This window comes from Austrofundulus limnaeus, unplaced genomic scaffold, assembly GCF_001266775.1.
Source record: "Austrofundulus limnaeus strain Quisiro unplaced genomic scaffold, Austrofundulus_limnaeus-1.0 Scaffold1, whole genome shotgun sequence".
Lineage (NCBI taxonomy): Eukaryota > Metazoa > Chordata > Actinopteri > Cyprinodontiformes > Rivulidae > Austrofundulus > Austrofundulus limnaeus.
Genome location: NW_013952403.1, coordinates 8,762,806 through 8,775,513, shown reverse-complemented (window position 1 = coordinate 8,775,513; position 12,708 = coordinate 8,762,806). Strand labels below are relative to the sequence as shown.

General features: G+C 40.2%; 1 protein-coding gene across 1 annotated transcript in view; it reads right to left on the bottom strand.

Moving 5' to 3' along the window:
- Positions 1-10,262, bottom strand: part of gfpt2 (glutamine-fructose-6-phosphate transaminase 2) — a gene marked incomplete at its 5' end in the record, with an annotated part of 22,903 nt that extends 12,641 nt beyond the window's left edge. The window contains 6 exon segments of the mRNA XM_014008453.1: positions 477-556; positions 2,789-2,850; positions 3,716-3,850; positions 8,512-8,570; positions 9,428-9,553; positions 10,155-10,262. Coding sequence (XP_013863907.1) covers positions 477-556; positions 2,789-2,850; positions 3,716-3,850; positions 8,512-8,570; positions 9,428-9,553; positions 10,155-10,262 — 570 coding nt within the window.
- Positions 10,263-12,708: the final 2,446 nt, after the last annotated feature.

The window sequence follows — 12,708 nt, the reverse complement described above, 5'->3', positions numbered from 1 at the left end:
GAGCTGATAGGAGCAGTGACCTTCACAAAACCATCCCTAACCCAAACTCACCACAGTCCAGTTCAGTTGGATTGGCTCTGTTAGTGAGCTGGCTATGGGAGCAGGATAAATTGGCCTTAAGTTTGCTGAAGCTCAACATTTCAGCAGCAATAAACTTGGAGTCAAAACTAAGAGCAAAGCTGAAAAAAAATTGATTTTTTTTTCTGAAGTGTAATCAGGGATTTCTTGCTAATTTATCATTTAAATAATCCAAATAAAACATACCTGTATTTAGAAACGTGAATGATATTTTGTTTTTAAAGACATCGGGGCAACTGGTGTGTGGAATTACAACAAAATTGTATTTGACTGATTTAAACTGTTTTGCAAAAAAACYTTTTCCTACATACAGTAGATGCATTTATCAAGCYTTTAAGCAAGGYTCTGGGATGCGGTGAAGGTGGATYAGGTCAGAAAGGAAGAAGAAGAAAYCTCACCACTGTTGTACTGGACGGGGATGTGCTCGGTGGGCAGCTCGTGCTCGCTTCGCACACCAATGAGCAGAGGACTTCCTCTCCTGTTGAGACAAAGATTGAACCAGGTGGAGCGAAAGAGTTGGATTTAGCAACGACAGAAAAGGGAGTTTGGGTTAGCAGAAGAATGTTTAGGGTTTCCTGACTCTTTCCCATTTCGGATCCAATCCCACATGGAGCTAAATATCCTGATATCTAATTCTGTTGATTCTTTCTAAATGGAAAAACAAAAAGCTCTCTCATCATTCACTCTCCTCCTCACAACCTTAAAACAAAAGGTCAGACCTTGAAGTGTGGTAAAGTTATGATAAAGAGTATTTTACCTGTTGTACATTACACTTTAAATGACAGTTTGGAGAAGCAGTTAAAAGCTTGTCACAACAAAACCAAASTGAACTGCTGCCTCTAATCTCAAAATAATGATTGCAGTTTATGTAAAAGCTATTTATTAAGCCATGACATCACACAATTAATTACATGCAGTTTTATGATTATTTGCCAATGAATCAGCTAACAAACGTAGCAGCGAGCTTTATCTTTTTTTAATGTAGCCTGGGACACTTCTATCAGGAATATCCTTATATTTCTGCCAGAAAACCCATGTGGTGCAAAGCTGACATAGTTTAAAACATGTAAAAATAACATCTGCATGGATCGTTAGGAAATTTTTGAGACTGGAAATATGCTAAAGGAGACAAATCATGCTTTTAAACTGTTCTTTTTTCACGTTTAAATCATTCAGTTGGGGTCTTCATAAAGTGGAACWGCAATGCTTTGGTCTGAATTTCTACTTGTTGTAACTCCACAACCCCCTCCTTTTCTGAGGTGTGTCTTAGATCATGCGAAATATGTCCCTTTTAATACAGCAGAAATCTCATTGTCAGAATAAATGTTAGCTTGTTAAAATGAGTCAGAATTAAARKATTTCTTCAAACTGAGGTCATTTAAACAGCTATCTGTTACAAGTAAGATATTAATAAATTATGACCGCTCACGTTCTCACAGTTGCATTTAAAATCAAATATTTCTAAGGTGAGCRTAACTCCAAAATCTAGAGGAACAAGAACCACTACTTGGTCTTTTGCTTGTGTTGATCCCTCTTTTCTCTCTGCGTATCTATTTGTTTTTTAATCTCTAGGGCCACAGTGACGCAAGGACTTTGACTATTGTGAGGGGTGTGGAGCTTGACCTGAGATGCTTGCAAAAAAATTAACAACAAAAAAAGTGGCCACAATTCAGTAAAATTTCTACGCCGTTGAAAATGAGAAATGAGTGGAATGAAGACAAATGGCTGAGCAGTCGTGTGTGTGTGTGTGCTTCTTTAAAAAGCAGATAGACGTAGAAGGAAGACAAGCTGGAATGAAGACGGCTGATCCCTGCTGGAATGGGTTGATCTTTCATTGCAAAAGAGGGGCGTTGGCTACATTTTCTACCTTGTTCWATTTGACAAACTTCATTGTGTAAACCACAAAGCCTCATTGTTTACTTGAGTTGCTGAATCCGTGTCCGGGATCCTTTATTTTTTGTTTTTCAAGAAACTGCACACAGTAAAGGTTCTTCACCTTATCAGTAGCTGTACCAACAGGTGTCCTTAACAACAGGTGAGCTGTTTGCACAGAACCACAAACTGCAGCACCTATATGCTTTGCTAATTCTGCCGTTTCTTCTCTTCTGTTCTCTGCAAATCTCCCTTTGCCCTGACTTGTGTCCATTCGTTGAACCAGGAAAGATATACCGTAAAATAAAATAAAAAGAAAAGATAAGCAGTAATTAATCTGGACTTTTATGTGGCCTGAGTGCATTTCCCTCCACCCCACCCTGAGCTGAAACAGGAAACTTTTTTTCTCTGTTAATGAGTCACAGAAAAGTGGGCGTGGGCAAGCAGCCCAGAGGACGGTGGTGGTGGTGGGGGTGTCCCAGGAGGGAAGAGAAACAGAGGAGGTGTGTGTGTGTGTGTGATTTTCAACCTCTGGACTTAAGATGCAGATAATATCCACATGTTACAACCACCAGAATTTACTCTGTTGAGCAAATGAAAAACAGCACAGAGGCTCATTGCAGACTCATGTTTCATTTCAAGAGCTGTAAGCTGAAATAAGCCACGAAGCATGAATAAGGAGTCTCCTAAAGTCATTTCTGAAGTTGCTTCATAGGGGGGAGAACAGAGAGGGAGGGGGTGAGTCATCTGTGGCTCGTCTGGCTCGTTGAGCTGACGGACAAACCGTGACGTGAAAATCTCAGCGTGTGGAGGTGTCAGCGTGTGCTTCTATACCAACCTGGTAGACACGGCCTCTCCGGGGTAATGACGGCTTTTAAACACCAGAGCGAAGGCCCCCTCCTTGACACAGAAGAGAAGCAGAAGGTTTATGTTGGCTTCGAGGAAAACWGTTAAAATAAATAAATGCTGCAGTCGCCTGGCAAGTGAAAGGGGAAGAGAGGCAGTTGTGTTTTATAAAAGAGTTTCCAACTTTAAAACACACACATAAAGTCATTGTTTTGCCTCTCTGGGTGGGTAAGAAAAAAAAAGATTTGGCTTGGTGATTCCTGGAGACCAGAGGCAAGTCTGAAAAGAGGGCAGATCTGAAAAAGAATAGGACYTCTTTTGCATAACATCAGCTGTGTTTCGAAAGCATTGGCTTCAAAGCTTGTGGTGTTTCCTGGAAGCAGAGCTGGCTGGCTGTGAGTGGGATTTAGGGAAGAAAACAAAAAAAAAAGTGTGTGTTTGTGTGTGCACACACTTTTTCAGAAGGGTGTCAGTGGTATAAGGCTGGACAATCTGGTTTCCATCATTCCCAATCTGTACAGAGGAAAATAAGCTTTTTTTTTGTTAAAATAAATCCGATACTATGACTGATCATATCCCTTGTATGATGCTGTAGTTGCCATGGCAGCTGTTTTTTGACAACAGTTTTTTCACTTTTTTCAACCACACAGGAAATTACTGCTGCTTCACAACGTATTTACTAAATGATGAATTACCTATGAGCAGTCAAGGACATAGTTTATGACACTCAACAGAAAGTAGCTCATTAAAAATTTCCATCACTTCAGCTGAGGAGAAAAAGGAAAAGGCTACTGCTAATAAACAGGATTGAAATATAGCGTTATTTTAAAAAAGGAGGTCAGTTTTCATGCTGGTGTGTGTGTGTGAGTGTGTGTGTGTGTGTGTGTGTGGGGGGGGGGTTCGTTTGTGAAGAGCTCACCAGTTGTTTGATGACTCGTTCTACCAGCGTGGAGAAGGTGACGCAGCCGTTCTCTCGGTTGTCGTAAACGTATTTGACCAGTTTTGGGATCACTTCGGTGTCCGTGTCCGACTCAAACTCGTAGCCTTTGGTGACCTGAGGGAGATCCATCACACAACTTGTAAGAAAAGAGCAATATGAAAGGAACAGCTCAGATGTTTAGAAGTGATGTGTGAAAATAAAAGGATTGTCTTACGTTGGACAGAGTTTCTGACCAGATTTATGAGCTGACAGCTCCGAGCGGGGCCAAGAATAAAGTGGACCCAGTTCATCTTAAAATCTCCCAGTTCTTAAGAATTTCATTGRAACTCATGTGCACATTATTTTATAAACGTTAACAACTCTCAGTTTCACGTTACATGGTTATTTACATAGAATTTCATGATTATATGGGAGCATCAATAGAAGCAGCAGAAGTTATCTGTAGTAGTGTTGTAGTACTTGAAACTGGTCTTGATCTTAAGACCGGTCTCAAGACCACTTTTTGATGATCTTGGTCTCGTCTCGGACTCGACAGCATTTGTACTCGGTCTTGTCTCGGTCTCGGACATTGAGGACTCTGAATTTTATTCCAAGACCAGTCAAGACCACAACTGTGGAAATATCACTAAATAGCCAGACTATTGTCCAATTTTTAGTTAACCTTCTTGCTTTCATTGGATTTAAAATGTAGTTACTGATTCAAATCCAAACCTGACTTATTGCTATTTATGTATGTATTTTTGTTACTGGCTGTCACCCATCCCCGCTGTCTTCACTCGCATTCACTCCAGGAAAGTGAGCAGTGGTTCTCTGGGAGCGGTAAAGGATGTCTTCAAAATTTTAAGTAAAAAATTGGTTACATTATTCATAAATAATATCATTGTACAACAACAACAACAACAACCAGGAGAAAGCGTACAGCAACTTGTACATTCTGCAGAGCTTCACTTTCAGAGATGATGGGACAACTTTAAACTTTTATCATCACTAACATTAACAATCTGCCTCTGTTTCGGAGCAGAGGAAAGAATTTTGCTACAAAGATTTTGTCAATTTTAGCTCTTTATATRAGGTTAGCTACAGTGGGGGGAAAAAGTCTTTAGTCAGCCACCAATTGTTCAAGTTCTCCCACTGAAGATGAGAGACCTGTAGGGGGACACGTCTGGCCCTGCAGGATCTGAGTCCCTGGTGGCATAGTGTTACTGACGGTAGCCTTRYTCACGTCAGTCCAAGCCTTCTACAGGTCATTCACCAGGTCCCACAGTTGATTTCTTCACACCTGGCTGCTTTAATATTGCAGTCAGTCTTTCCAGTCCCTGCTGCAGGTCTACAGTTTTGTTTCTGGTGTCTTTACACAGCTCTTTGGTTTTCACCACAGTGGAGTTTGTAGTGTGACTGTTTAAGGTTATGAACAGGTGTCTTTTATACCGATAAGTTCAAACAGGTGCCATTACTACAGGTAATGTGAGGAGGACAGAGGAGCCTCTTAAAGAAGAAGTTACAGATCTGAGAGAGCCAGAAATATTGCTTGTTTGTTATTGACCAAATACTTACTCTCCACCATYCTTTGCAAATAAATTCTTTTAAAAAACAAGACAATGTGATTTTCTGGATATGTTTTCTCATTTTGTCTCTCATAGTTGAGGTCTAACTATGATGTAAATTACAGGCCTCTCGTCTTTTTAAGTGGGAGAACTTGAACAATTGATGGCTGACTAAATACTTTTACCCCACTGTACATGAGTACAGAATACTCCATCTTTTAGGACACTTTTTTTTTATCTCGTCTTGGTCTTGTCTCGGTCTTGCCCTCCCTTGGTCTTGGTCTCGACTTGGTCCAAACCCTAAAAGTCTTGGTCTTGTCTCGGTCTCGCCCTCCCTTGGTCTTGGTCTCGACTTGGTCCAAACCCTAAAAGTCTTGGTCTTCTCTTGGTCTTGAGACACTGTGTTCTTGGTCTTGACTTGGTCTTGGGTTAGGTGGTCTTGACTACAACACTAATCTGTAGTACTTTAGAGTGTGGTGTCTCTCTAGGAATAACCATATAATGTGAATTTGACTACACGGTTCAGAGCTTTTGCACAAAAGGCTATGAATGTATTAAAATTGGAGTTATTTCCATAAAGGACTTGTTTCGGGCTTTGCTGGATTTAGCCGTTGGCCCAACAATATGGTTTGTGGTGAGATCTATTGCTCCAAACTGAGGTCTTTTGAAAAGTTATTTACAACAAGTAAAGGTAGAGTTATATAATACTAACTGTTCCTCATACGTACCAAGTGTGTACCTGGTACAGATTTATGTACCTGGAACTCACCTGGTAGGCTGCATAATGAAGTGACTTATTAGCCTGTACTTACAAGCAACATTTCTGGTATGTAACAATACATCCCAGTCTCTGTAGAGACCAAGCATGCATCTGGTAGAGACCATGTAAATACCTAGTATGTAAATATTCTTTAACATAAAAAATAAGGAAATTTGTGTTTGGTAGATTATTTCTTTGGTGTAACAATGCTTCTTGGCAACAAAATCTTATACCGTTGGGAAACTTGTTAGTTTATCTTTTAAATAGTGCCACATTTGTGCCTCTGGGAGAACTTTGAACACATTCCGGGGGTGGTGGGGGACATTGAGTCCAGCATGTTCCATGAAGTTGTTTGCCACCAACACTGTTTATGGTGGGGATGGTGCGCTGCTGACCTCAACTCTGGACGATGTGGGTKGGTGGGCAGAATACTTCGAAGACCTCCTCAATTACCATGAGGAAGCAGAGCCCGGGGACCCTGGGTCGGATTCTCCGATCTATGGTGCAGAGGTCACTGAGGTGGTTAAAAAGCTCCTCGGTGGCAGGGCGTCGGGGGTGGATGAGATTTGCCCAGAGTTCCTTAAAGCTCTGGATGTTGTGGGGTTGCGTTGGTTGACACGACTCTACAACCGCATGTGGACATTGGAGGCAGTTCCCCTGGATTGGCAGACCGGGGTGGTGGTCTCCCTAATTAAAAAGGGGGACCGCAGAGTGTGTTCCAACTATAGGGGGATCACACTTCTAAGCCTCCCTGGTAAGGTCTATTCGGGGGTCCTGAAGAGGAGGGTCCATCGGATAGTCGAATCTCGTATTCAGGAAGAGCAGTGTGGTTTTTGTCCTGGTTGTGGAACAGCGGACCAGCTCTACACCCTCAGCAGGGTCCTGGAGGGTGCATGGGAGTTCGCCCAACCAGCCTACATGTGTTTTGTGGACTTGGAGAAGGCATTCCAACGTGTACCTCTGGACTCCTGTAGGGGGTACTCCGGGAGTATGGGGTACCAGGCCCATTGATACGAGCTGTTAGGTCCCTGTATGACCGGTGCCAGAGCTTGGTCCATATTGCTGGTAGTAAGTCGGACTCGTTTCCGGTGAGAGCTGGACTCCGCCAAGATTGCCCTTTATCACTGATTCTGTTCATAACTTTTATGGACAGAATTTCTAGGCGCAGCCGAGGTGTTGAGGGGATCCTTTTTGGTGACTTTAGGATCACATCTCTGCTTTTTGCGGATAATGTGGTCCTATTGGCTTCATCAGATCGTGATCTCCAGCTCTCACTGGAGCGGTTCAGAGCCGAGTGTGAAGCGGCCGGGATGAGGATCAATGCGGCCAAATCCGAGACCATGGTCTTGAGCCGGAAAATGGTAGGATGCCTTCTCCGGGTCGGGGAGGAGGTCCTGCCCCAAGTGGAGGAGTTTAAGTATCTCAGGATCTTGTTCATGAATGAGGGAAGAATGGAGCGGGAGATCGACAGGCGGATGGACACATTTGTAAGGAATATGCATTTGTGGGATGAGCAGAATAGGTTGCATGAAAAAATTGCCAAATCTTCTCTGCCAAACTATTGATTCTTGTTTAGAGCTTCTGGTACCCCCAGGTGCTGCCAGTTAGGTGCCCGCTATAAGATTTATTGCCAAAAAGCATTGTTACAAAGAAATAATCTACCAAACACAAATTTCATTGCATTTTGTGCTAAAATTATTTATACCAAGAAAAAGAAAAACTGTTCATAATCTTTCCTCAGAACCCCACTTCAAAAAACTTTGAACTATTCCTTTAATACCTGGGCCTGATTTCAAAACTATTTCTGACATCCTGTTGGTTTTATTCCTTTTATACGTTTTTTTAATCTACTATCAAAATTACAGCATTTATAACACTGACAAATTTATCCTTTAAGAATTTGCTTAAGTTTTTATTCTCACTTTTTTCCTGGTTGAAGAGAAGTAATAGAATCATAAAGTCAACTTTGACCCACGTTTACTAGAATGGAAACGTCTGACTGAACGYGGAGCGTCTTTAGGACACAATGACAACGTAACACACTAAGCTGCTTGTAAAGTAAAGTCAAACTAATTAATGTTTTATGGGCAGGGTTCTCGTACAAAACATGTCGCCAATAGAAACTAGACGTTCAACTTGCACGGTTTGTTTTGCTTGACAACGCTTTAGACAAGCAAATTCAACTAAACACATCTAATAASATATGACAGGAACAAAAAAAATCAAGTTTATGTAATTTGTGATTTGGTAATTGGTCAACCCTGAGCATGACTTTGAAAACTGCATGACACACATCCACACATCCAAAGGTCTCTCTGACTCATTTATGGGGTTTTAACTCCTCAGACAGCAGATAAGGGAAAACCTTTCCACTGTAATGACGAAGGTGCAAAATGAGCTTTTGACATGAAGCGACGAATCTAACATCAGTCCTGCTATCACTGTGGGGAAGGAATTTCTGCTTGACTCACCAGATACTTCTTCAGCTCTTTGTAGTTCGTTATGATGCCATTGTGGATGACYACAAACTCTAAAAAAAGCATGGAAAAGCTGAAAAGTCAGTTCATTTAAAAATAGAGCAAGAAAAGAAATTCTGCCACACCTCCTGATGATGACTCATTAGACATGTGATGAAACAAGTCGAACAGGTCGACTGAAGAATACTTGCCATAATTTTAATACAAAACGAGGTAAAGAAGGGTAAATTAAAGGATTAGTCTGTTTTCTGACTGTTTGTCTGCAGCAGAAACCTTTTATTTTATTTTATTACCACACTGGCCTAAAATTAGGCATCACATCTGACACAAAAACTAAAAGATGCATGTGTTCTTGACAGCAATGTGTTTGCTATAGTTTCATTATAATCCTCGATTTAAAAGCTTTTGTTAAAGGCTTTCAATGAAACAACTCAAAACAAGAAAATCAGGGAGTTACTGTCAAAATCGGCTGAAAATCTGTTAAAAGTCTAGAAATTAGGATAAAAACTGTTAAATAGTAATGATAAATATTCATATCGTTGCAATATAAAAAGTATAAAAATTGTACTTTTATTGTTAAAAGGACATTAATTAATCATAAAAATGAAACATTTTGGTCTAATATATTGTAAAATCACAATGATAAATGTAAATAATTCAACACAAACAAAGAACTCACAGCTGTGTAATCTGTGGAGATTTTTTCATTCACTATCATACAGTGTCATAATACCATCATACTTTTATTGTGAAATCCTGGCAATCACGACTTGCAGCATTTTAATGTGAGTTTTACAAAACCAGAACTTTTGAACTCTTTAGCTAATGTTTCAGCACCACTGTTAAATGCCGTGCTGCATTTTGTAGTTACGTTTTTGGCCATGCGTTAAACTGTGAAATCTCATATTACCGTTGTCCTTGTCGGAGCGGTGGGGGTGACTGTTGAGGGCGCTGGGCTCCCCGTGTGTGGCCCAGCGAGTGTGAGCCAGGCCGAAGTGTGTGTACAGTTCCTCGTCCAGGTCCAGCAAGTCTTTCTCTGGGTGAGCAAAACACAAACACCACTCCGTTTACAAAGCAAATCTAACCAGAATGAGCACAACTTTAACAGAAGAATTTCTTTGAGACGCACAAATTTAGCATTTTCAGGTTCTTAGACAAACTGGGGACAAACACAAACGTGTGGCTCTTTGGCAAAGATAAAACTAGCATTCCGTAAAGAAACGCACATCACCACCTAACGTCAGGTCTTTAAACAAATTTTCGGTGGGATCTGTTAGCCCTCAGAATATGTGATAGGGATGACTCGCAGCTACAACTATACCAAACTTCAGGTCAATGGCTGTAAAACTGACTGACATGTAGTTGTTTCTTTGTTTGCACTTTAGGCCACCTTGAATCAGGTTGACTCTAAAGGTTAATGATTTGTTGTTCATTGCAGAGAATTTCATTCAAATCTGTCCTGTGGCTGAGGTTTTTTCAAACTAAAAAACAAACAAACATGCACACACAGACACAAACACACATGCATGATCGACTGCCTTTAATGGCATCAGGTGGACAAACCAGGACTCTAACAGCCACAACATACAACATAGCCTTTGTTTTATTTGCAAGAAATCAAATGTGCATAAACTTACGGTAAATCTCCTCATCCAGAGCCTTGACCTTTCCRTTCTTCTTGATCAGGCAGATAGTGTTGTTATTGAGGTCAGTGCTGGTCTTCTTTGGTCCATCCACAGCAACACCTGCAGGCGGGGGGGAGGAGCACAGACAGGTAACCCGGAGCGTGTCAGTAACGTGATTGTAAGCATGCATGCCTTTGTGCAGATATTACTCACACCAACAACTAACTAAACCATTTATGAAATTACAAATCAAAACAAGCCAGAGCCTTATTTAGTTTAAAAATGTATTAAAATACTGTCAATAAGTATCTTAAAAACTAATATGAGATGATGTGAGGAGACCCAAAGGTGACTCAGCAATTTGACTTTACAGATAGTGTTTGTTAAGAAAATGTGTGTAATACAGCTCYTCCTGTTCAAACAGGATGAACAAACACAAAGTGTTGAGACCTGGGTGCGCCTTTACGGAGCATATTAAACATCCAGGCAATAAATAATGAAGACGATGGTCATAGGTTATGGGAAGAGCAAGGCTGCCCCTGCACCACTCTACAGGGTCCCCCACTTTAAATTCTTGAGGACCTACATCTCAGCGAACCTCTCCTGGTCGGTCAACATCACAGCGGTGGTTAAGAAGCCACTCACTTTCTGAGCGTACTCAGAACAACTGGGAAACTAAGCTGTTGGTTGGTAACCGTCTATCGCTCCAACARAGCAAGTGCTGGCAAACACAGTCACTGTGTGCTGCAGCATTGGCTTCAACACCATGGACAAGAAGAGGKTGCAGAYAATAACTGGRTGTCCTCTCCCCTTCCCATGACCATATTGACAGCATGGGCCATCCAGACTCTAAACACCAGCCAAGCATCCTAAGAGCAATAACGACTTTATTATTGGTTTTTATCTCTGTATAAACACTGTATATATTGCTGCTGCCCTACATGTCTTTCTATGTTCAATTTTGTTGTATGGGCTTGTTCAATGACAATAAAGACTATTCTATTCTATTCTATTCTATTCTATTCTATTAAAGGATCTCTATCTTTTATCCTTCTTAAACTCCTATATTTAATGATGCGTTCTGGACAACTCCTGAAAACTCATCAGCTAAATACACAAACGAAAATACTCCCTCTCACTCCTTTATGCCACCATGAAGAAGAAATCTCCAGCTGGAATAACCAGCAGTAGCGTTGCATGTCCTCTGAATCTTTCTCGGGACATTTGCAAAGTTTTTCTGACAAACAATCTCCCATACCGACATGTATTGTCACTATAGAATGTCTCCTGCTCAGTTTTTAGCTCAGGGTGTGCATTCTACCAGCTCACGAATCGACACAATCCAGTTGTGCGCACTGACAATATCAGTTTTGACACACCTATTTATTCTTTTGTAAACTGTGGGTGTTTCCAGATGTTTGACTGACACTGAACGTGCTCCAGGGCTGACTTAAAGGGGTTTGGCTCAATGAAATATTTTACAACTACTTCTAAGGACTTTTGTACACTATTTTCTTTTCTTTCTTTTCAAACTCAGGTAAACATAGAAAAGCTTAGTCCCAGACAATATTTGTAAAGAAAAAAACATGAATTTAATACTTTTTTTTTAGATGTAACACATTAAATTATTCCTGAGGTTCAGGTGATATTTTGCTAACAGACAAATAAACACAGAGACAAAAATAATTTCTTGATCCTTCTATAAAAATCTAAACAAGCATCTACTAATTACCTTGAAATGAGAAAATACTACAGAAAATAATATTCAGGGAGACATTTTTTTTGCTCATTAGCTCAAGTCAGATATCTCTTTTTTTTCTTGGCTGCAAGCTCATCAGCAAGAATTTGATTAGATCCATTCGGATGTTCTTTGGTGCTCTTTCCAAAATGTAATAAAAAAATTACCATAAATAAATAAATAAATAAAAAATAAATTTTCTCTGCTTTAAAAAAATGAAAAAGTGCCATCATAAACCTGCAGTAAGTAAGTTTTGTTTTTGAAGCAAAATGACAAAAACGATGTGTCAAAGCCTGGTGGTTTAACACTTCATTACAAAATATGACAGCAAACTTGTGAAAAGGTTATCCAGAACTTATCAAATGGTGCGATTTAACAGAGACTACTCGCAGTTTTTCATAAATATTGAACATAACTCTGAAATGTGGTACACACTCACAAAGTACTGGTCTGAATCCTCCAAAAAAATGACTGAATATTTTTCTGTCTGTAGTTTGTGCAGGTCAAATATTTGATCTATTTTCAGTCACTTTGGCTAAATTTGTAAGTAAACAAACTTGCATATTAGGATCTGGCTGCAAATTTTGGTTACAACATTTTATCTAAAGACATGTATTGAAAAGAAAAAAATGTCTGAATTTTATTTCTTCCTTTATTAATATATTTTGTTAAATTTTGGTGATTTTGCAATTAAAGTGTCTCATGGGCCGTATGAATTTGCAACAAGGATTGTCTCTGGTCCACAGGCCTTGAATTTGCCACCTCAGTGAAAGTGTGTGTGTGTGTGTGTGTGTGTGTGTGTGTGTGTGTGTGTGTGTGTGTGTGTGT